Genomic DNA, 24,671 nt, shown 5'->3' on the forward strand with positions numbered 1-24,671 from the left:
TTTATTCTCCCATTCTGTTCAGATTTAGTTATCTATCAATGACTGGGCTTTCTGCCACTCCATTTGTTATCTGGTTGTTTCACTTATTTGTATGATTGTTGTTATTTTATTAGTATTTTATTAGTATTTTTAACCTAATTTTAATTTAATTAATTTAATTAATTTAATTTAATTTAAATTAATTTAATTTAAATTAATTAAATTAATTTAATTTCCCCCCAGTAGTGATGTATGGAAGCTGGACCATAAAGAAGGCTGATCGCCGATGAATTGATGCTTTTGAATTATGGTGCTGGAGGAGACTCTTGAGAGTCCCATGGACTGCAAGAAGATCAAACCTATCCAGTCTGAAGGAAATCAGCCCTGAGTGCTCACTGGAAGGACAGATCCTGAAGCTGAGGCTCCAATACTTTGGCCACCTCATGAGAAGAGAAGACTCCCTGGAAAAAACCCTGATGTTGGGAAAGATGGAGGGCACTAGGAGAAGGGGATGACAGAGGATGAGATGGTTGGACAGTGTTCTCGAAGCTATGAACATGAGTTTGACCAAACTGCCGGAAGCAGTGGAAGACTATGGTCCATGGGGTCACGAAGAGTCGGACACGACTAAATGACTAAACAAAAACAAAACCTAATTTTAAGTACCGTAAGCCATTCTGGAAGGCTGAGGTCTAAAGTAGGCTACAAATCCTTTGAATGAATGTAAGATTTATATTCCTGTTTCTAAAAGCTCCTGTTTCTAACCACAAATGCAAAAAAAAGGGATTCAATTGACTGCAATCAGGAAAAGAATAACCTTTAATCCTTGCAAATTCACTTGCAGAAAACATAACATGCTAAAGTCCCTTTGGAAAGCTGCTGGTGCCAACTGCTTTACTACCAACCTTGGAAGGCACAGATAACAAATTTACAGTGGCAGACTCTTTAGTCATACTGAACTGGGCAGTTCTGTTATCTGTTAGCAGTGGTTGTTGGGTTTTTTTTAAAATAAGGAAAAAAACATATTTATGCACGGATTTTCAAGAGAACAGGGTATATCAAAAATAATTAAACTGATTCATCCTTCCTCCCAATCCTTCCTGTCCATGGGTGTCTAGATTTCTTGTGACCTGTGCTAATTTAAAATTAAAATTCAGAATGAAAAACAATTGAAACAAAATAGTCACGGGAATAGGGTGGGTCCTGAAAACACATGTATCTGGTGTCAAAGGCTACTCCATTTGCAAACTGCTGATGACAGCTCTCAGCCACTTCATATACAGTAGCTGTTAAATAGCTTGGGAGACAAGATGGAACCATGAGGGTCAAGACAGGAAATCTCCCATGGTGCTGAAAACAGTGCCCTCCCACAACTTTTTGGAAAAAGCCCTGGAGGCAGGAGCAAAATCACTTAATTCTATTGCCTGCAGTCACACCTAAGTTTGCATTAGAGATAAATTGAGTTTAGGGCAGGAGAATGGTTAAATACTGGGGCTACTAGTACCATTGTTAGAGGTAAGTGATTGCTTTCAATATTATGGGCCACCTCAGCCAAATAGGTCCTCTATTCCAGGCATCACCAAACTGCAGCCCTCCAGATGTTTTGGCCTACAACTCCCATGATCCCTAGCTGACAGGACCAGTGGTTGGGGAAGATGGGAACTGTAGTCCAAAACATCTTGAGGGCCGAAGTTTGGGGATGCCTGCACAGTATAAAGTAGGTGTATTGAGCTTGAACCTCAGTGATCTGTCTGTGACAATGGCCTCGTAAGCTATTCAACGGAGTACAGTGGTACCTCGGGTTACAAACTCTTCAGGTTACAAACACTTCAGTTGGCTGAATCCTTCAAACTAGTCAGCAGTTTGGATTCCCAATTAAAGCTTTTTATGGGAAAACTGTGCCATCTACTGTTCACTAACTTCACAAGAAAGAACTCTGGGGAAATAGAAAACTACATATTACACTACAGTGAAGATGTAATGCCCCAACTCATGAGCTGCAAGGAGAAAGCTCACAGAAACAAAAGGATGGTTTCTTTGGAGTGAATTCCCCTTATTTTGCTTTTTCCAAGGCAATATTTTTTTCCTCAAGGTCATCACAGATATATAAAGGAAAGGCTATCAACCAGACAACTTAGTTATTGAGCATACATCCTGGTATGTTTGAAGAGAGAACAGATGACATAGCATCAAGCAAATGTTGTTCCACACTTTCCAGTGCATTTTCCTGTCACTTTCCTTATTGCAAAAAAAAGTCCAAAACTTGTTGGAAAGGTGATTTGTTGAGCAAGAGCTCAACAACTGCACAGCCTAAAATTGCTGGTATGTGAATTCCATCTGAAAGTAGCAACAGTCTGGAAGCACCCAAAGCTCAGAGTATATGTATTATATGATCGTATCATGAGAGTTTGAGGAAATAAATGAACAAATAAGAAACATAAAAACTAATGGCTTTTACTACTTGCACCCCATGAGAAGACTTCATGGCTATGCTCCAGCTCACCTGGCAAACAACTGTTTACAGCAACGATAAATAGAGTAGGTTGTAATGTTGAAATTAGTTATGCTGAAGAGGTCCAGGCAATCAATCTCTTTTTCTCTGGGCACATATAGGAGACCTGTCAGGTGCAAGGGTCATGAGAAAGTTTCCAACATCTTGAAGGCTGAAGAACAGCCAAACCGCAAGGCAGAATTGGTGACATTTCCAGGGGACACTTTTCTAGTAGTGTCCTCTTCTCTCCAAATCACATAATTCAGTAAAGGTAACATTCAGCCCACTTTGCTTTCCCCTGAAAAACTCCTCCATCAACTTGTATTTGAGATCCAGGTTCCACTCCATCCCCTTAATCTCTAGGTAACCCCTGCCTTGAAACATCCATACAATACCTGCAACAGATGCGTTGATCAGGGAGACACTGGCTCCAGTGAACAATGCCTGCACAACAGTGATAGAAAATTCATTCTTGCGATGTGGTGCCAGGGATGCTGGACATAAAAAGGACGGAATTGGGTGAGCAGGGTGTACTGCACATTTTCTGGCACACACCTGTTAGGCCCATGCCCAAAGAGCCAGCCAAGCCCCAGATGGGGATAACCATGACTGTTGCAAGCAGTAGTGGGAAGCTGTATCAGCATGTGATATAGCTATGGGTCTGGCAGTTCTTCCAAGACTTTGGGGACCCAGCTTAAAAATGCAAGACTTGGGGATCTCACCGGAGTTTATTGCCCTTCCCAGTTTGTGAGCTTGTGAAATTACTTCCTCAAAGATCCCAGCATGATTCCAGTGGAGCCCGGATTGGCAAATCCACACAGAGCAAATGTTGCGATAATTTCAGATCTCACCTAGGCAACCAGAGAGACAATGTGATTGTTGTGGTAATTATAACTTCCAACCGAGTATGGCAGATTGATGTACCACTTCAATGGAGTTGACACTGTAGCTGTGCATGTGATAAATGTTGCTGTAATAATAATTTCAGAACATTCCTACACAAAAGCTTTTTTGTGACTTCCTTCCCTCTTCTAGTCTAGAAAACTCCTGTTGCGCTTACTGAAATCCACTTTGTTGCTTTGCCCCACTCAGGCAGTCCATTAAATTGTTTGTTTGTAGGTTGCCAGGTGCTGATAGGCCACAAATTCATTCAAGATCTTTATTCCAAGCAGCTCAGCAACCAGCAGTGCACCTTACCAGCTTGCTCCTAGCAAAAATGCCACAGAATTAGCAAAAATGCCACAGAAAAATGCCACAGAAACCAGGACATAGGAGCATATCATCTGGTCACCAGAAAAGATTGGCAAGTTCAATGGGCAAACTACCAGCCATGTTCCAGTTCCTCAACTTTGTTTGTGTAAAGGAACTTCCTTGTGGACTGTACTACATATTAATTTAGAGGGAGACAGAGTGCAATTTATGATTTTCAGGCACTAAAACATGTGGGACTTGCACTGCACATGTGCGCTATTGTGAAACATGGGGTTTGCACCACCAAACATTGCAGGGGGTGATTTGCATGTTTTTAGGACCGTTTCAAGTGAATCAGACACCAGGTTTTTTGTGAAACTGTGACCCCGTTAATGTAGCATGTTAAAGAAAATGTTAGATCGGACCTTTCGCAACTACACCAGTTCAGGAGTAACCAACTTCTTTGATTCATGGGCATTTTTGCAAACTGGAGAAACTGTCACAGGTACAACAAATACACCACAGTCAAGCACATGCTGCAGTCTATTTTATTTGCTACAACAGAATGTTTATTTCAATCCACATTTCAGCAAAGGGAGGAGGGCGCTGTGGGTACCAAGTAATGCTTCTGTGAGCACATGTGCACCTGCAGACACACTGGGAACTCCTGCACTAGATTACCTGCCAGGAACAAAATTCATTATATTTTGTATTGTAGTGTTATTGTTGTTTAGTCGTGTCCAACTCTTCGTGACCCCATGGACCAGAGCACGCCTGGCACTCCTGTCTTCCACTGCCTCCCGCAGTTTGTTCAGACTTATGTTCGTAAGCTTCAAGAACACTGTCCAACCACCTCATCCTCTGTCGTCCCCTTCTCATGCCCTCAATCTTTCCCAACACCAGGGTCTTTTCCAGGGAGTCTTCTCTTCTCATGAGGTGGCCAAAGTATTGGAATCTCAGCTTCAGGATCTGTCCTTCCAGTGAGCACTGTAGTGTCATATAATGTTCCTAATATATATTTTTGAAAGAGATCTTAAAATGAAGGCCAGGGAGGGGGAGGCAATTATGTCTGGTGCCTACTGGGTATCCCTTTGAGTCTGAGCTCTTTGGCAAATTTATGATTTGCAACAAGTGTATACAGACCATTACTAATTTTATTGCCGAGCAAAGAAAACAGACAAAGGGATGAAGGTGTGACATGTGATCCTGTCTCCCTTCCTCAAGGGATCTCATTTGAAGTGGGGCCTTTATTGGAGATGAAATATGTAATTCCAGTGCTGTTTTCTCAACTTACCCGTTCCATGCTGCTGTTAGGTGGGCTTGGAGGAAAGGCAAGTACCTTTTAAATTGCATTTATGTATCACCCTTCTGCTAAGACATCCATAATGGTTTACAATTTAGGTGATATGGAAATGTTGTCTCAATTTCCTCCTCCAAATGTGAATCTCGAAATAAAGTGTATCTTAATATAAAATGTATCCCCATGAGTCAGACTCTTTCCCCTTGTGACTGACTGCAAAGTCATGTAACAGTTTGTTTTTGCACCATTTAATTAAGTACTTTGTAACCACTGATTGATGACTTGCAACACAGTTTACTGTTTATTCCTGAGATCGTTGTTATCATCTTTCATTATCATCTTTCAGTTTGTTAATGTCTTTATGGTTCCTGTAAATTAGTCTGTGAGTCCATGATTGGATTTGAAAAACATCCTGTCAGGCACTGTCTCCGACTATGTTTCCAGTTTCATCCTCTCGTGACACCTAGGGGAACGGGAAACAAACCAAATATAAGACCTCATGCAATCCCCAAACCTTGTATGACACACCTGTCTCGCATGTACCTGATGTATATTTTGGCATGCGGGGTGGGGGTGCAGAAAGGGATATAAGCCCAGGTCTTATCTATGTTCCGGGTTCTCTCTTACGCCTGCCTGTGGATATGGAGAGTGCAACAGTGACAATAAAGATCAGCCTACAGACTGCTAAAGGCTCTCAAGAGGTTTACACGGGTCCTTTGATTGTGAGGAAGATTCTATTGACCAAACCTTTCCTGGGTTTTCTCTCCTCCATTATCACAGGAATATTAAAATTTGCAAAAATAAAATAAAATAAAAATAGAACAGCAGAGCTTCTGGGCCACTGATGGTCTCCTCAAGAGTGGATGGCACTAGCTTCTGGGCCAGAGCTTATTATCTCAGGGAAACCCCCACCCACCCCAGTATACTGGTTTTGATCAGGAAAGCTCAACAGATTTTATTTTTATTATTTATTGAATTTATACACCGCCCTATACCCAGAGGCCTCAGGGATTCACAGAAGAGATCAACCTTAAAAACAGCAATATATATAATCAAAATGAAGACATCCCGACATCCCTCTGTGGCTACTTTATGAACAAGGAGGGGAGATCCATTCAGAATTCCTTGCATGGCATTTGCACTGGCTCTGATATTATGAGCTTTTTCTATGGAAGGAATTGTTTGTTAAGGTTTACATCCCGGCTTCTTGGGGCAGTTTTAGAATCTACTAAAACATACACTGACCCTTAATTTTTTTTTTTAAAAAAAGGTAAACTGAACACGCAGTTTGTAACTTGTAACTTGAAGTGCATCCACCCGGATGAGGAATTCGTACATTTGACGCCCAAACCTCACCGTTTCCAGGAGGCGTTGGAAACGGCCAACCTTTCCCTTGCCCAGCGCCGAGGGAAACTAGAGGAAGCTGGGACACCGCTTGAAGGCGCTGCGGTGTACGAAGCAGCTCCCACGACGGCTGTGTCACCTCAGGAAAGCGGCGGCGGCGAAGACCGCGGTGGAGGCCCTCGCCTCTACCCTTCAGCCTTCGAGCCAAGAATGCCGGGAAGAACCCGACGGGCGGGAGACGTTGACCACAACCTCTCCGACCATCTCGGAGGAAGGGGCCGGAGCGAGGCCCTCAGCCGCCAACCAAGGGCCGCGAGCAACAGGCCGCCTCAGCCGCCCCCTCGACAGCCAACCGTCGCCTCACGTTCAAATCAAGCGCGCGAGAGAGCGAGCAACAGCCGCTCTCGGAAGGGGCGGGGCTGGAATATGAGATGTCAACGTCAGCACGCCAGCGTGCTCAGCCCAAGATGGGCGGGGCGAGGAAAGTGACTGTAGAGCCTGCAAAAGTGTAGAGTGGCGCAAAGCATCACCTAGGCCACGAGGAAAGTACAAGAGGCTCCTTTTATCTTTAGGTTTTGGGGTTTTTTTTTAGCTTCTGAGGGTTTTCCTGCTGCAATCGAGCGGTAGATTGCATAAAGCGGCTCCCTCCAGGCTCTCCCCACCCGCAAGCAGCCCGGCTTCTGTCTGATGGCGGAGGGCGTCCTAGAGCGCAGGTGCGCGCCTTGAGAGCAGCCGCGATAAAGCGCATGCGTTCGAAAGGGGGCGGTGAAAGAGGTTACGACCTTTCCTAGCTCGAGAGTGACGTAATCGACTGTGACAGTGAAGAGGGCTGCTGCGTCCTACCCTCTCGTCTTCCCTTGTAGCTCGCCGTGATCGTATAGTGGTTAGTACTCTGCGTTGTGGCCGCAGCAACCTCGGTTCGAATCCGAGTCACGGCAGGAAGGCAGTTATTTTTCTTTTCTTTTTAATGATTCAAAGGAAGGTTGGTTTTTGCTTAATTGTGCTTTTATAACGTGGAACCTACCGAGCATTGCTCCCAAGTGCCAACTTGGTACCGGATTAGACTCGATTAGCGGGAAGGCATTTGGAGACGCAATGATGTGAGTTAGGGCTGAATTGAGCTGTGTGATTTTTTTTTTTTTTACGGCTAAAAGAGCGGTTTGTTGGTTTTCATTTCATTATAATGCAAAAACTTCGCGTTCTACCCGGATTCCAAGCATGGTACCAGATTATACGGTACTTGGTTAATGTAGGTACTATGTATTTATGCTCTTTTAAGATTGCGACACACATTACAGTACTGTACTTCCATTCGTAGCATTCTTCCATTATAGCCTGCTCCATCCCTAAAGAGCGGCGTTAGTAACAAAGGCTTCCCCACCGCCACAAACAGAATGAATTTTATTAAAATGCAGCTACATTTGACCCACAAAGACCAGCCTAAACAGATCTTGTTTGTTAGTAAAAAAAGAAAAGAAAAGGAAGAAAGTTAAAAAAACAAACACCTAGGGTGGCACACAATATTGCAATGGTCAGGCTTGGGCTTGGCTGGGTCTCCAATCGAAGGGACTTTCGTAAAGAAAATACTGTAGGACACACAGCTGTCTGTTCCCAGCATTCATGCTTTTGTGGGCTGGGCATCTCCAGATCTGACTACCCTGATGCCCTCTGTCGGGGGATGCTCCCGAGGAAAGCATGAAAACTTTAATTGGTTGAAAAGGTGGCTGCCTGCCAGGCTCATTCAAACTGGTTAGATTGTCAGCTTGCATTGCACAGATCCTGAACCAACATTGCCCATCTGTTTCTGGGCTCAAATCAAGAGCTGTTTTTACCATGAAGCCCTACACCCAGGAACAGAATATTTCAAGAATAGTATTCCTCCATATATGTTGGTCAACTTTATTTATCTTGTAGGAGGGACCCTGCTTTGGGTCCCCTGCCTCTGAGATCTAGGGGTAGGCAACACAGGCAAACTGCACTTGTGAGGCTCCTGTTGCAGGTTGTCCATTATCCACTCAACGGCTGAAACAAAAAAACAGTGCAATTTATTTTCATTTATTTACTCACTTCCCATAAAATATCTCAAATAGGTTATGGTTACAATTAATATATCACTGTACATGGGATTTTACAGGTGCAAGAGCCCCTGCCCTGAGGAGCATACAATCTAAAGAGAAACAACAGGGGAAGTTAAGGCAGGGATAAACCGGGGAAGAATACATGGCTGTCAAATGTGCTCAGGTTTGGTGTTGGAAGATGAACACATTTCATATAATGTATCGAACGCATGTGAGTGGAGCAGTGGGTTTTCATGCACCATCTCCATGCATGCACCAACTCTGCATGTTCAGCTTTGTGCATGGGCACAGAAGCTGCACACGTGTGATCCAAAACTCTCTGGTGATGCATCAGGAATCTCAGGAAGCCTGTTTTTCCAGTGTTACTGGTCACGTGCCCAGAATCTAAGGGCAGGTTTAGCAGAACAATACATGGCAGTGAAAATGGTGTGCGTTATGCTTCTCTCTTTCCCGCCACACCCCCATCTTTCCATGTGTTCAATATAAAAGGGGTATAATATATTCATGTGTGAGTGTCTGGAGGCAGTTGGAGGATGGAGGGCTCTAGTTATCTCCTGCGTGTACTACTGCAATGCGCTCTGTGTGGGGCTACCTTTGAAGGTGACCCGGAAACTACAATTAATCCAGAATGCGGCAGCTAGACTGGTGACTGGGAGTGGCCGCCGAGATCACATAACCCTGGTCTTGAAAGACCTACATTGGCTCCCAGTACATTTCTGGGGAAACCCAGCCAGATGGGCGGGGTATAAATAATAAATAATAATAATAATAATAATAATAATAATAATTTCCAAGCACAATTCAAAGTGTTGGTGCTGACCTTTAAAGCCCTAAACGGCCTCAGTCCAGTATACCTGAAGGAGCGTCTCCACCCCCATCATTCTGCCTGGACACTGAGGTCCAGTGCCAAGGGCCTTCTGGCGGTTCCCTCACTATGAGAAGCCAACTTACAGGGAACCGGCAGAGTGGCACCCGCCCTGTGGGACACCCTCCCACCAGATGTCAAAGAGAACAACAACAACTACCAGACTTTTAGAAGACATCTGAAGGCAGCCCTGTTTAGGGAAGCTTTTAATGTTTAATAGATTATTGCATATTAATGGAAGCTGCCCGGAGTGGCTGGGGAAACTCAGCCAGATGGGCGGGGTATAAATAAAAAATTGTTATTGTTGTTGTTGTATATTATGTGCATTAACAGCAAGATCCACATCTGTTGGGACTGTACACACCATACATTGAAAGCACCTTCCTCCCCAAAAAGAATCCTGGGTAGTGTAATTTATGCATCACAGCACCTTCAACAAATTATGGTTCCCAGGATTCTTCAGAGGGGATGCGATGTGCTTTCAATGTATGGCGTGTGCATGCAGCCAAGCCCCACAGAACTCAATGCATGTCAAGGTACACAAGGCTGCAATTTGGCATGTCCTTGCTAGAGAACAACTCTCTTCTGATTGCAACTCGTCTAGGGTTGTGATGCCACGCTCCAATCCCACATATTTACCCTGGGAGTGAATGGGGTTTTCTTCTGAGTAGTTCTGCATGGGATCCGATTGCATGTGCGCTAGATTTCACTGTGTATAAGGGAGTCCTTGGAGCAACCCCACAATTGCCTAACCTTGGCTCCCATAGGTTCAGGTGTGTGTGTGTGGGTAACAAGCAAGAGACTTCAGTCAGGAGATAGAAGCAAAACAGCAGGCAGTAGGCCTGATCTTTATTGTTGCAACAAGACTTCAAACTACCACATAGAAGAAGAGAGAAGTCACAAACAATGGTTACATCCGTATTTTAAAGTTTCCCATTTCCAGAAGTATCATCAAGACATCATAGGTAGAACCTGAGATCCAGGCATGGCCCTGTCACTCAAATATACTCCATCAGAGTACTGTACAAAGGAAAGGTCCCTGAGTCAAGTCAAATGCCCCCCATTGTCTTTTCTGGGCTTCATCCCACTATGGGGTGGGTAGGCATTGCGATTGAGATGCTTATCTGTCTGACACTCTTGGGGCAGGATATTACCCCTGGACTTGACTGTACATTTCAGGGATTATGGTGGGCTCACTCACCCCTCCCCTTACCCCTTACTTCCCTGGGTCCTAAATGCCATTGGAACATTGATACCACGATGCGATTTCACAAAGTTTCCCCATTGAGCCAGTACAGTACATAGATAAATTTATCAGTGAATTGCTATACAGTATTTGGTATGTGGAGGAGCTGAGGCTTTTTGTCTTTGCCTCCTAGTGTGGAGAGGCAAGGCTGGGTGGGTGGGAGGTCTCTCATCCCCCCCCTCCAATTTCCGGGTAACAACTCTCAGGGACCCGAGCAAAAGGGGGGAATCCGGGGGCTATGCTTGGAAACGGGGCCCGTCGATGGGGGGACGGGACGTGGAACGCACGCGAAAAGGAACCCCCATGGCTCTGTTGAGGCTGTGGGGTGTCTGGGAGGCCAAGGCTCTGCTCCGCTCCGCACGGTAGCGATCGAGGTCGGGGGCGCTCCGTGGCGATCGCCGCACTGTAGCCAAGCTTGCGCCCCAAAGGCCCGATGCGTCTCGGGGAGCAGCGCGCCGGGAAAGGAGGGGGAGATCAGGGGCGATGGGCGGGTACAGTGTTTCCGCGCCGGCCGGCTAGGCGAGCAAGAGCTGCGATCGGCCCTTCCGCGGGCCCGGAACCGCCGCTTCTCCTCGCGCGCCGCCGCCGCCCCGGGGCGCACCATGGCGCGCTGGCTCCGCGAGCGCCTGCTTTTCCGCAGCGCCAAGCCGGCGCCGCCGCAGCCGGATTACGCGGCGGGCCCGGAGCAGCCCGACCTGCTCGCAGCCTACCGGCTGCAGCGGGAGCGGGACTTCGAAGACCCCTACGCGGGCGGCGCCGCCGCCGCGCCCGCCACCGGCCCCGAAGGCCGCCGCTGCCGATCGCCCCGGAGGCGCCTCATCCGGGTGGAAGCGGCGCAGGCGCCCGAAACAGCCGCGGCCTCCGGGACCGGCGATGCCCAGGGCCAGCAGCGAGAAAAGGTGGGGCCGCCCTCTCCGTCGGGGGGCTGCCGGGGCGGGAGCTGGAGTCGGAGGTGCCCGTGTTTCCAAGACGCTCTTTCTCCGGAGGGTGGGGGTGGCAGGCTTTAGTTTTAGCCTCCAGCCTGGCTCTGTTTACTCGGAAGTAAGCCCCCATTGTTCTTGTCCCAGCAAAACGCAAAAAGCAGCCTGGGGACGGGCGGGGCAGGACTTCTCCGGTCTCGGCTTCGATCCCAGACACGCTTCCCTGGGGGTAAGCAGCCGGGAAGCCCACTGGGGCTGACCTCCGAGTTCACGTGTATAGGACCGTGCCCTTGCCCTGCATGGACCGGAGGCCACCTCCCCAGCAGTTTGGAGCGTGTCTCTCTCCCAGTTGTTAGAATCGTAGAATTCTAGAGTTGGAAAGGGACCCCAGGGTCATTTAGCCCAACCCCTGCAATGTAAGAATCAAAGTGGTCGTGCTTTGTTTTGCATAGACACGTCCTTGGCTACTCTTTCTGACTCATGACCCTTTGGGCACCACAGGTTACCAGGATTTGTTTATCCCCCCCCCCCGCCCTTAGATCACAGGTAGCCGATGCAGCGCCCTCCAGATGTTGCTGGACTCCAACCCCCATCAGTCCCAGCCAGCATGTCCAATGGTCAGGGAGGATGGGAGCTGGAGTCCAGCAAGACCTGGCGGCCAAAGGCTCCTGCCTTACCTCTGCATTAGAGAGTTACTTCTTGTGTGGCTCTTTTTGGGTGTGTGTGTGTTATTGGGTTGTTGTTGTTGTTGTTTATTTTGATTTTATGTTGATCTTTTCCGTGAACCGCCCTGAGACCTTGGGGTATAGGGCGGTATATAAATTCAATAAAGAATAAGAACGCTGAATCAGGCCCGCTCTTCAGTGGCCAACCAGATGCCTCTGCGAAATCGACAAGTGGATCCTGAGTGCAACAGTGCTCTCGCCTCTCCTGTGCAGAACACCAAAGCGTGAAAATGTTCTGGAAGCACTGGGACTAATTGTTAGTTGCTGCAAGAATGAGTTCCCATATGTTTAAGCCTTTGCTTTTGCTATGTGCTGTTTGGCTTGCTTTGATGCGCTGCTGACCTGCGGGCTTGGGGTGGTTAGCTAGTTGGGAGAGGGGAGGCTTCTTACATTGCCTGCCTGTCGGCTTCTCCCTTATCGGGGAGTTGGGTGAGAGTCAGGGGTGCCAACTTTAATAAAATATTGGGGGTAAGGGGCTGTAAGCCTTGCCCTGCAGAATTGATCACAAGACATGGCGCATGCACACCATTTTAATGGCGATGCCCATAAACCTTTTTTGGGGAGGCGGCCCCCTCAGAAATTTATTGGGAGTGGGCTGAAGGTACCTTGGCCCCTGGGAGTTGGCTCCTATGGTGAGAGTTGGGAAGGGGTCTGCAAGCCAAGGGCCAGTTAATTGGGGTGTAGACACTGGCTTATGTACGGTAGCTTGCTTTTGTATAACTACTGCCTAAATGCTTTCCCGGGAATGCTGTTTTGGTGTCTGTTCCGAGTCTGTAAAGGCAGCAGGACTCTGCAGGCTGTGTTGTAAGTTTACACCTTTCTGGCCATTTGGTGTTTGGGGCATCCTTTGGTATTCCTGCATCAAGCCACTTGCACAGGCTTCCTGCATCTTGCCTCTTGCGATTCCCAGCAGCTGGCATTCTGCTTCTGGCGAACCAGAGCAGCACACGGAAACGCCATTTACCTTCCCGCTGGAGCGGTCCCTATTTATCTACTTGCACTTTGATGTGCTTTCGAACTGCTACCGGTAGGTGGGCAGGAGCTGGGACCGAGCAACAGGAGCTCACCCCGTTGCAGGGATTCGAACCGCCGACCTTCTGATCAGCAAGCCCTAGACTCTGTGGTTTAACCCACAGCGCCACCGGAACATAATTTCTGTTTTACAGTTTAAAATAAACATTTTACATCCTTAAGATATCAATGTCTTCCCTTCTTCTCTTTCCATGGTTCATTTTACATATTATAAATCCCTGCATATTTTACAAAAACTATACCAATCGGTTTTCCATTATTGCATCCATCACAACTTATTTACGCTGTTGTATTTATCTTAATGCTGCTGGCGTTTCCAGCTGTACACAATTATTTCCCATATATTCAATAAACGTTTTCCAATATTCTTTAAACGTATGTTCTTCTTGTTCTCCTATTCTATATGTTAAGTCTGCAAGTTGTGCCATATTCTGTCAACTTAAGTTGCCATTCTTTGGCTGGGACCTCACTTGTTTTCCATTTTGGGGCTAACAAAACACGGGCTGCAGTTGATGCACACATAAATAACCTTTTCTGACAGGGGAGGCAGAACATTGCCATCGCGACTATCCTCCAGGAGGTGAAGGAGAACAGTTCACCTGACTTTCAGGTTCCACATGATTATGGATTTAAAGCACAAAGTGATAAAGCAAACATGTTACAAACAATAGGTAAAATACAATGAAACCCAGTTCCAAAGTAGATAGAGCCGTGGCCTGACTCTGTGTAAAGGAGCACCATACTTTCCTAACTAACTGGGTCGTCTTCTCCCTTTCAGATGATGATTGTGGAGGACTATGCAGATCCGTTTGATACCAGAGAAGAAACTAGTTGTCAAACCGGGGAGCAGGAAAGGGTGAAAAGCGAAGGCTATATGGAACCATATGAAGCTCAGAAGTTGCTGGCGGGTAAAGTACCGTTTTGATGCTAAGCCTTCTGTGTTGCTTGACCTCCCGGATCTGGAGTGAGTCTTTGCAGTGTTGAATGGAAAACTTTGAAATAGGGAACATAATGATGCTCTCTGATGCAGCTTTCTCTAATCTGGTACTTTCTGGGTACCAGTATGGCCAATTGCCTGAGACTATGGGAGCTGTAGTCCAAAACATCTGGAGAGAACTGGGTTGGGGAAAGCTGAGCTAGTGCAAAGACATCTATTGAGTGTCGTATATGATCATTATTTCATTGCTGTAGCTTCTATTTTCCTACACTCAGTACTTGTTTGTTTCAACCTCATCCTTCAATTTATTGTGTTTCCAAGTTGGCTTCTGTACATTCACTAAGCTAGTATAAAGTATTTAATAGGAAAAAAATCATAGTAGTGGCATGCTCATTGTTCTAGCTGTGAGCTCACAGTTTTGTGATATTTTCTGTTTTGTTATGTTTCCTTGAAGGCCACATTGATTTATTTATTCATTCACTTACTTAAAGGTAAAGGTAAAGGACCCCTGACAGTTAAGTCCAGTCGTGAACGACTCTGGGGTTGCGGCGTTCATCTTGCTCTACAGGCCAAGGGAGCCGGCGTTTGTCTGCTTCCGCAGACAGTTTTTCCGGGTCATGTGGCCAGCATGACTAAACCGCTTCTGGCAAAACCAGAGCAGTGCACGGAAACACCGTTTACCTTCCCGCCGGAGTGGTACCTGTTTATCTACTTGCACTTTGACGTGGTTTCGAACTGCTAGGTGGGCAGGAGCTGGGACTGAACAATGGGAGCTCACCCCGTTGCGGCGATTTGAACCGCCGAGATCGGCAAGCCCAACTCCAAGGCTCAGTGGTTTTACACCACAGCGCCACCCATGTCCCTTACTTACTACATTTAAATTTCATCTTTCTTCCAGTGAACTGGAGGCAGAATAGACAGTTCCTCCCTTGCCTTTTATCCTCACAGCAACCCTGTGAGGAAGGTTAGCCTGAAATTTTGATTGATTTGGTTCGATTTGTTGTATTTTTATGCTGCTTTTCATTCAAATGAATTCCCAAAGCTGCTTACAAAAAATGTGAGGGTTGGATGAGATGATCCTTCCAACTCTATGAAAGGACAAAAACATAATAAAACATAATGGAACATCACAACCACAGTGATTTAAAATAAGTAACAAATCATCAATAAAACAAACTTTAAACACTATTAACAAAGCAGCTACTAAAAATAAGCTAAAAATCACAATTACAACAAAACTCATGTGATTAACATATCAATATGGCATTTATAATCCATAAAACCATATTATCAACAGTAACAAAATAGCAACTTAAAAATGAAATAAAAAGCTGAGCTTTTTCATAAACACACTCTCCATGCCCCCATGACTGATAATCTTTCACTCCAGTGAATGATTGGGTGGCTGCCAAAAGTTGCCACAGGGACCTTCATGGCTGAGAGAATGTGGATTCCTCAAGTCCTGTTCTGATGCTACACCAGAAATGTGGCATTGTATTAAAGAAACAAACAAACACGGAAGGAGGCAGTCCTGTTCTGGAAGGAATTCCATTCCTTCTCTTCCTCCTCCTCCTAACCATGTCACTAAATAGTTGCCCCAAATATGAAAGTTAAATTATGGCCACTGCTGTCTCTGCCTGTCACCGCATACAAAAAGCAACCTGCAGCAGTCTAGACTGTCAGTATTTTGCAGGAGGGGCTCAAATGCATCCTTGAACTGTAGGTTTGGGACATTAAAGTGGATTGAAGTGCTCTTGTTACCTTAGTAACAAATCCACTTTTTAAAAAGCAGCAACTTTGGCTGGTGTCCTTAAAAAAGCTCAGAAACATTGGGCAATCTCTTAATGAAAGTTCTGTCCCAGATGCTGGCGGGGGTTTCTACGAATTGTCAGTAGGAAGGTGTGCAAACAGTGCAAATAAATCAGGACGGATACAGGCGGAATTCCCGTTGTGGTATAACTGCCCTGTAAACAAATCAGAAGGAATGCTCAACAAAGACTGAATGTCCTCCAAACACCATGTATACTTTGTGCAGTCAGTTCAGCCCTGTTTAGGGAGGCTTTTAATGTTTAATAGATCACTGTGTTTTATTTTTTTGTTGGAAGCCGCCCAGAGTGGCTGGGGAAACCCAGTCAGATGGGCGGGGTATAAATAATAAATAATAATAATAATAATAATAATAATAATAATAATAATAATTAAACAGGTCACTGGAGGAGCTGTTAATTCAAGTGTGCTATAAGAAACTGGGTAGTTTCTAACTGGACATGTGAAATCCCAGAGGTGCAAAGCTGGAATCCAGGGAGGGATATTAAAATGGCCTTGCATTTTAAGCAGTAGCCATAAGAAGCGAAAAAGAATGGCATGCAGACAAGTGTATGGAAACCCATGCAGACACAGGAGTGGGCTGGGGCACTCCATGCCTTCTCTGTGCCCTGCAAAAAGATACCGCAAACTGCTGCAGGAGGGAGGGAAGGAGCACTCTATCCCTCTTCTGCCAGCTCCCAGCAGGCAGGTAAAATTATTTTGTAGGCTAGTAACTATTTGCAAGCCTGCTTTAAAGTGAAATCTTTCCTTCTTTGCTACCAGAGATCCAGAAAACCAGCTCCAATGATGCCCTAGCTGCTCAAAAACCTCTGCACTTATATGACATTCCCTATGAAGCACCCGAAAACTCCATGGACCCTAACCTCCAGCAACCCCCTGGCGTGCAGTGCCGATACTCATGGCTGCCGGAAGACGATGACCGGCCACCAGAGGAATATGATCAGCCCTGGGAGTGGAAAAAGGAGCGTATCTCCAGGGTATTTGCAGGCAAGTAGCCAAAGGGGGGCATTGGCACAGGGACTTTTTTTGGTTTGGGGGAATAGGTGGGATTAGGCACGCATAAGACAGAGGACAGGGAGCCGGGATGGAATTTCCATTTAGCTCTCGTTTAAAGGCGAACCTACCAAATTCACACTTCCTGAAACAATAGGCAAACGGAGACACAGCTGTTTTTCAAACCTATTTGAGGTTGTAATGCGGCTCTGCAGTCGTGTAACATGTACAGAAATGCAGACAGCAGGGCAAAGCAGGACATATTACTGAAAATGACATACCAAATGCATTATATCAGGGAATCTTGCTGTGGAAAAATGTGTATATCAGGCAAAATTGCACACAAAAATATGTGCATTAGGAGAAATCCACACTCAAATTCTGATGAATTTTTACAAGGACTTTTCAAAAGATCACAAATTTATATGGAAATATAGCAAACTGAACGTAAGATTAAAAATAAAAAAAATCCTTCCAGTAGCACCTTAGAGACCAACTAAGTTTGTCATAGGTGTGAGCTTTCGTGTGCATGCACACTTCTTCAGATACCAGGTATCTTCAGATATCAGGTATCTGAAGAAGTGTGCATGCACATGAAAGCTCTTACCAATGACAAACTTAGTTGGTCTCTAAGGTGCTACTGGAAGGATTTTTTATTTTTATTTTGACTGCGTCAGACCAACACGGCTACCTACCTGAACGTAAGATTGGAAACCTTACAAACCCTGAGAAACTGAATATGACAGATTTGCCCAGCCCTTACAGAATCTGCTTTATATATGCTTTTGTGGTGGGATGGAGAACCAAGCTAAAAGTTGAACCAGCCTTCCACAGTTTGGTGTGCATCAGATGTTCTGGACTGCAGCGTCCATTACCCCTGACCGTTGGCCATTCCATCCCTTTGCCCGGGTGTCTGGATGTCCTAATGTCTTTTTTATGTTGCTGTGGGGACTGACAGGTTGATCTGAGCACCTCTTTGGGAGGGGGCTTTAAGCCCTTTCCCATCCAGCAATTTATGCCGGCTGTTAGTCGGCAAGGCTGACACCCTACACCAGGCATCCCCAAACTGCGGCCCTCCAGATGTTTTGGCCTACAACTCCCATCATCCCTAGCTAACAGGACCAGTGGTCGGGGAGGATGGGAAGTGTAGTCCAAAACATCTGGAGGACCAAAGTTTGGGGATGCCTGCCCTACACCCAGGGCATTGTTCTGCTCCCTGGGAATATCTAGCCAGCCTCCCTCCAGAATTCTTCCTTTTCTCTTCCAATGATTCGTCCAGTTGAAATTGAAGGAATTCAGGAGCTGCCATGGCCCCCGCCCGTTGGGCAGCTAGACAGCTCTGCGAACCACTTGGATGCTGAGGGACCACCCACTCTTCAGAGCATCAGTGCCAGATGCCTGCCGGCCGATGCTCCACCAAGCCTCCAGGATGCCAGCGCCAGCCTCCAGGACCCTGAAGCTCTGACCAGACCCCTGGATGTCAGTAGTGGGTATCCACAAACCACACAAGCTTGGGGATGGGAATATGTATTGAGCTAATATAGCCAGAGGGTCTGGGCATTTACGTGGCAGCAATTTCTCCACAGACACGCAAGACAACACAGAGTCCTGAAAATCTCTTCTTTTTATCTTGTATTTAAAGATAAAGTTCCTAGTCCTCATGGTGAATCTGAAAATGGGCAGCTCCTACTTAAAAGGCTAAGAGGGCAACACAGCACAGTTATGTGACTGATACTGTTTACTGGACTCCTTTTTATGCTTTTAAGGGAAGTAGCCACAGGGGGCATCGGTTTGCAAGGGGCCATAGAACCTTTTTCTGGCCAGCAATTTGTCCATTCAAAATTGCTTTCTCCCGAGTTCGTAGACTCACTCCATGGTGAAAAGCGTATGTGATGAGATCCCCACATCCTTTCCCCGTTGAGAAGCAAAGCTGCTGGAGAGATGTGTGGTTTTAGAGTGGCTGGCAGTGAAAGATTTAAAGAGCCCTCGTCTCCCTAACCCCCTAGCTCCCTGCAGTAGTTGTTTTTTCATTTTTTAAAACACACCGAACCCCAGTGGTGTGTAGACAAAACATGTTTTGACCCTGAGATACTAGCAAGGGTCAGGATGGGGCCTCCAGTGATCAGGGAGTAGATTTCCTGCCTGCAGCAAACCTCCCACACTGCACTCCAGGCCTTGTGGTGCATGCTTACTTAGAAGCGAGCCCCATGGTGTTCAGTGGGGTTTACTCCCAGGCAAATATGTATCGGTTTAGTAGCTCTATTCTTTTGTATGTTTACCGGGTAGTCCTTCCGTGTGATCTTCTGTCACTTTTTTCCCCACCCCACCTTCTTCCTTTTTCGTCTCACACCCTGATGTTGCACTATAAATTCAGGGCTCCCGAGTTCCTTGCGCTCTTCCCCAATCTTAGCCTGCTTTCCGAGTCGCTCTTGTTCTGCACCTTGGGACCCGCCGCCACGTGTTCCTTCTTTCATGCACACTCATGTGTTTCTGCCCCAAGGCAAGGAAGCTGTGAAGAACCAGCCTTGCACAGAGAAGAGGGGTAGCGCATGCTGGCTGAGCATGGAGCACGGGTTAGCTTTCGGTGAACGCGTCAAGCCCACTTTGCCGCTGGAGAGCCAAGCGTAAGTATGCTTGAGCATAGGAGAGGAGGCTGGGACAGGGACACTGGCTATCTTCATTGCATCACACACCAGGGCAGCCACAACACCACATACTTGACCCCATCCACCTTCCTCTGCTGAGTTTTGCGTGATAGGAATACAACACTTTCAGCAAAACCCTGCTCTGGCCATATCTGTTGACAGAGACACCAAGCCAATGGCCCGCTCTAGAACTCATCCTGGGCCTCTTAGCCAATAAGCAGCGACTGATGATCACAATCTGGACAAGAATGGCAGTAGTGAAACATGCTTTTTAAAAAAAGAGACCCGTGGCTCTTTGAAGGACTAAGGTTCATCGTGGCATCCATTTTTGTGTGGATAAAACCCACTTCATCAGATGCTGTGGGGCCCCAAATAACAGTTGGGAGTCTAAAGTGAGCTCCTGGGTGTTCCTTTGCACCTTTGCTGTGCTCCCATCACACAACAAAGTGTGTGTGCCTTGCTCAAGGAGGGAGAATAGTTTTCAGAGGCTTAAGGAACAGCACAGGGCTGTTTGCTAAGGGGCTTTCAAGCAGCCCTGTGCTGTGCTTTGAAGTTTCGACAACCGGAGCTTCAAAGTGCAGCATCGCTTGACATCATAGTGACATCAGGGGATTGGCAAGTGGGCAAGGGCCTCCCACCTGTCACATTTGGCTCAGCATGGGTAGAGAGATAAAGCCAGTAAAGGTTCCCCACACCCATACAATAGAAGAACAATAGCCATACACAACAGCAATAACGGGTGATTTTCACACCCGTCTTAGCTTTGCTGTGCTAATTTAACATCCACAGCCGGGGGAGAGAACCTTTGTTCCAACAGAGTCCTAAGACCACTCCATCAATTTTAGTAGATCATGAGTTTCATTCTGGAGCCTCCCTTTGAATCTTTCTGAAGTGACAAAGGTGGTACCTAATCCAGGCTGAAAACCTTCAGGTGTCTTCTATTTATATGGCTCCTTGTGGAGAAATGCATGCCTTGGTATGTAGGCGCATGTGGACCACAAACTATTATTGTTTAGTTTATTTTTAAATTAGATTACTACTAGTACCTCACGTCTCCAGCCGAAGGTTCATGAAGGGCCTCTCTATAGCGGTATGAGTGGATGACTTCCCTTCTCCTCTGCAGGTGGTATCATGGGACCTTGAGCCGAGTGGGTGCTGAGGGGCTACTGCGACTTTGCAGAGAAGCCAGTTACCTGGTGCGGAACAGCGAGAGCAGCCATGATGCCTTCTCCCTCTCCTTGAAGTGAGTGAGCGAGCACTGAGGATTCTGTAAGCATCGTACTGTTCTGAGCTGACTAAAGTAGTTCACGGAGTTTCACTGGGAAAGCCTGGCAGGGGATCAGAGAGCATTAGGATGAAGTAAATGGGGCCGTGCAGCAAAAAGGTTGCAATCTGGAACTTGCTAAAGCTAAGCAGGTCTCAGTCTGGTTGGTAGGCGGATGGGTGACCATCTGGGAATAATAGTAAGTGGAAGGGGAGTGTAATTTGAGTGGTTAATATGCATTAGAACTGGACGTTGTGCACATTCGCCAGACCTCATGGAAAATCTGCACAGAAACCATCCATGAAGAGGGGAATGTGCACATTTTCCTGTCAATAAACATAGTCTCAAACTGGCATGGGTAAACGCATGGGCAGGCAAACTAAGGCCCGGGGGCCGGATCCGGCCCAATCACCTTCTAAATCTGGCCCGCGGATGGTCCAGGAATCAACATGTTTTTACATGAGTAGAATGTGCCCTTTTATTTAAAATGTATCTCTGGATTATTTGTGGGGCATAGGAATTCGTTCATTATTTCTTTCAAAATATAGTCCGGTCCCCCACAAGGTCTGAGGGACAGTGGACCGTCTCCCTGCTGAAAAGGTTTGCTGACCCCTGGGTAAACGTACATATCATGGATGAATTTTGTACATTCTTTGGGTATGCGTAATCTCCAGCAAGCCTTTTGTACATTTTCTAGGCAATATGCACATTTTCTGGTCAGGATGCATAGTCTCCAAGAAACTTGCCTCTTTTACAGAAGTACGCAATCTGCACCTCTGGTCTGCTTCCTGCCCACTGCTTAATATTTCAGGGCCCACGTTATACTCTCCCACTGAGCAGCAGGAAGAAGGGCTGGAGCTCCAGATAAAAATCCAACCCCCTTTCCCTCCACCGAGCTGCACAAGGGGATTTTGATGGAAATTCCCTACCCCATGCGGCTTTTAAGCTTAGGAGAAAGCTCAATACATGGGGGTCAATCAGCACTGGAATTGCAGGAAGAGGGGAGGATTTAACCAGCTGAGAAAGGGCTACTCAGCAGGGAGAAGAGGGCTGGGAGAGAAAGAGGCCCAGGGCCTCTGATCCAACCCACTGCTGACCCAACCTCCTACCATTCCTTCCTCTAGGAGCAGCCAAGGCTTCCTTCACATGAAGCTCTTGCAGACTGAAGACCACAAGTTTGTCCTGGGCCAGCACAGCCCTCCGTTTGACAACGTCCCCGAGATCATCCACCACTACTCCAGCCACAAGCTTCCCATCCAGGGAGCAGAGCACATGTCCCTGCTCTATCCAGTCACCACGCAACCCTCCAGTTGCCTCGCAGCTGAGCAGTGACTTCTTGCGGAGGACGGGTGAGCGTTCGACAAGAGCAGAACATTTTTGGATTGCGGTTGCTTGCATGGATTGGAAGAGGAGGCATCCAAGGTGAGGCTGGAAGGCACAGGCCACCCAAACGGACCTCGGAACTGCTCTGCATCTGCAGGGGAAACCAGGCTTTTTGCATGTTGGGATTCCAGGCCCTCCTCGTTGGGTGCCAGTTAACTCTCTTGACATCTTCAGGGCAGGCCCCCCAAAATAGGAGAAAACCAGTTCTCAGGGAGGTGGACTTGGAATGACAAAGCTGGGTGGCACCTTGAGTGCAAAGGAGTCTAACCCCCAGCACCATTATTCCCATCTGACTCCTTTGGGGCCACTTCCAGCAGGCCTATTGGCCACATGTTGCCTGCGCATCGCAGATTGAGCGTTCATATCATTCAACGTCACATGAAGCATGGTACTGTTCTATGGAGATAGCTTTCCTGTTTTGACTGAGAGTTGTAAAGGGACGAGAAATCAAGAGAGGGAGCGTGCAAATGGGCCAACCAGCCACCAACCTCCTCTTGGTTTCACAACTTGCTGACCCCTGGCTCTCTATTTTGACCTCTATCTGCGGCAGCTTCAAAGCTGGTCGTTTCCTGTGAGCAGACGAAACATGGGATTTCCGACTGGTTGCTGTCCAATAGGATCTGCCTTTCCCCCCAAATGGAGTTGGCTCCAATGTCTCTCCTGATCCTACTTCATCTGTCTACTTCATCCTCTACTTCATCTGTCAAATCCAGGTCTCTGTCCTCAGTCATGTGAGCAGCCATCATCTTCCAAAAGGCCCCATCAGCCAGCCTCCAGGCAGAGATTCAGTGGACTGAGAAGACAAAAAGAACGGATGACAAGAAAGATGGAGGAACTAGAGCTCGGTGCAAAGGCATGCCGAAGGTCCCAGGGCTGAATTTTGGGCATCTCCAACTGAAATGATCAGATGGGGCAAGGGACAGGGAAGTCCTGTGCTTGAGATCCTGGAGAACCACTACCACTTGTGGTAGACAGTGGCGTGGACCAAAAGGAATGGCTAGTCTGACCTGGTACAAGGCAGCTTCTTATGTCCCGACGGTGGGAGGACTTGCATGTGTCAGAATCCCTTGTATAATGAATTTACCCAGGATGCATTGTGAAACCCTCATTTGGTACTAGTCAGATGGTCTTTTGTTTCTAGCTCCTTCAAATAAAAAACAAATGACATGGCATGCCTTGATTGCTGCTGTCCTCTGTGCTGTCAACAGTGAGCAGGGGCACTCAGAGCTTATCTTTGCTCTCTCCCCCTGTCCCAGACTCCTCTAATTTTTTTGTGCTTAATTTGGTAGCCGCTGTGAATGCCTGAATGATCTCTCTCATGCACCATGTAGTTCTTATTGCTGGAAGTGTAGGGCTTATTATTTAACTTATTCAGCAAATTTCTGGATTCATGCAAAACTTCCAGAGGGGCATATCATAACTAGAAATTCTGTGAGGTCTTTATTTTCAGCGTGTTGTTTGCTTTGCGGCCTCGTGGGTTACGTTGCTACCAACCTGCTGGACATGTGGATGGTGTGACTCTGGCTACACTCATTTGGCAGCACATCTTCACCCAGCATCCCCGTTCCTTGGGCTTGGTAGTTCCACTGAGGCCTGCCTTCTCCTGTGCCTTTTAAATCTACTTAGAGCCTGACAGGTGGTTGTTATGCTTGCCCATTGAGGGCTTCAGCACATATTATGGTGCTACCAGCAAATCACTCCCTCTCATTGCAAACTCAGGATTGTATCAAAAAAAAAGGGAAGGATAAAACGAACTCCCTGCAGATGTTCTTTCTCTAGCTGAGTTGGCTTTCCCCATGCCGCGTTGTTTTTCGGGGCGGAAGGGTGCAAGTCACCCATGTTCCTCTTTCCTGTGCCCCAAAACCAAAATGGTCTTTCCTCTTGCCACTGCAGTCTCTGGGTGGGTGTTATGTACTGAGCTGAATCATAGAACAATAGGATCCAGAATCAGCAGTCTGATTGGTCCGCAGGAGCCACCCAATCCAACTCCAGGTGGAAGTGAATCCGCAACCTGATTGGCCTGCAGGAGCAGCCAATCAGGCGGCTGGCAGAAGTGAATCTGCAACCTGATTGGCCCACAGTTGTAGCCCTGAAGTACCGTAGCCAATCACGCAAAGCCCATTGTGTAAATAATGTATATAAGCAGATGGTTTTGGGAAAAGGGGATTCTTCTTCTCTTCTTCTCCTTGATGACTACGAGCTGAATAAAGAGCATGAAATTCACTCTCGACTCCGAGTATATTTCAGTGACTTTCACATCTTTGCTGACAAAGAGTGACTTTCAGCTACGGGGAGGAGGACATTGAGACCCACCTGTACTCTGCAGTCCACATGCTCTGCTCATTGTTCTGCATAGGCTACTTCCCTCCCTCCCTCCCTCTATTAAGACTGAAAGGGATTGTGGGATCATTCAATATGGGATAGCTCCATGGGAGCATGAATCATGGCTCA

At 46.8% G+C, this 24,671-nt stretch overlaps 2 protein-coding genes and 1 non-coding gene across 13 annotated transcripts in view; 2 read left to right on the forward strand and 1 right to left on the reverse strand.

Moving 5' to 3' along the window:
- The window catches only part of LOC118092486 (sodium/nucleoside cotransporter 1-like), a 35,093-nt gene extending 28,420 nt beyond the window's left edge, over positions 1-6,673 (reverse strand). For 3 of the 9 annotated variants that reach the window (XM_088657310.1, XM_088657311.1, XM_088657306.1), the window contains exons 1-3: positions 6,318-6,673; positions 3,193-5,424; positions 2,866-2,914 (exon numbers count right to left, since the gene is read on the reverse strand). The gene's annotated coding sequence lies outside the window, so the exon portion shown is untranslated. The other 6 variants (XM_088657307.1, XM_088657308.1, XM_088657305.1 and 3 more) reach the window with 3 other exon arrangements.
- On the forward strand, positions 3,619-24,443 carry LOC118093191 (SH2 domain-containing adapter protein F). Of its 3 annotated transcripts, XM_088657315.1 has the most exons (8): positions 3,619-3,682; positions 3,716-3,773; positions 13,950-14,079; positions 16,698-16,922; positions 18,208-18,414; positions 19,429-19,552; positions 20,697-20,816; positions 21,962-24,443. In XM_088657315.1, the coding sequence occupies exons 2-8, from the start codon at positions 3,720-3,722 to the stop codon at positions 22,167-22,169; spliced, it is 1,068 nt and encodes a 355-aa protein (XP_088513441.1). In that variant the 5' UTR covers positions 3,619-3,682; positions 3,716-3,719; the 3' UTR covers positions 22,170-24,443. The 3 variants fall into 3 exon arrangements, with proteins under 3 accessions (XP_088513441.1, XP_034987997.3, XP_088513440.1); XM_035132106.3 differs by lacking the exons at positions 3,619-3,682; positions 3,716-3,773 and adding an exon at positions 10,774-11,393; XM_088657314.1 differs by lacking the exons at positions 3,619-3,682; positions 3,716-3,773 and adding an exon at positions 10,955-11,393 and having other exon boundaries at positions 20,697-20,842.
- Positions 7,172-7,243, forward strand: TRNAH-GUG (transfer RNA histidin (anticodon GUG)). The gene has a single exon. It is a non-coding gene; the product is annotated as a tRNA-His (tRNA).
- Positions 24,444-24,671: the final 228 nt, after the last annotated feature.

Source organism: Zootoca vivipara, chromosome 13 (assembly GCF_965207765.1).
Source record: "Zootoca vivipara chromosome 13, rZooViv2.hap1.1, whole genome shotgun sequence".
Lineage (NCBI taxonomy): Eukaryota > Metazoa > Chordata > Lepidosauria > Squamata > Lacertidae > Zootoca > Zootoca vivipara.

Excerpts from the sequence above, each read along its gene's own strand:
- LOC118093191 (XM_035132106.3), top strand. The coding sequence starts at position 11,097 with ATGGCGCGCTGGCTCCGCGAGCGCCTGCTTTTCCGCAGCGCCAAGCCG. Across the intron at positions 16,923-18,207 it reads TATCTCCAGGGTATTTGCAG|TTGAAATTGAAGGAATTCAG; the intron begins GCAAGTAGCCAA and ends TGATTCGTCCAG. Across the intron at positions 18,415-19,428 it reads CAGACCCCTGGATGTCAGTA|GCAAGGAAGCTGTGAAGAAC; the intron begins GTGGGTATCCAC and ends TTCTGCCCCAAG.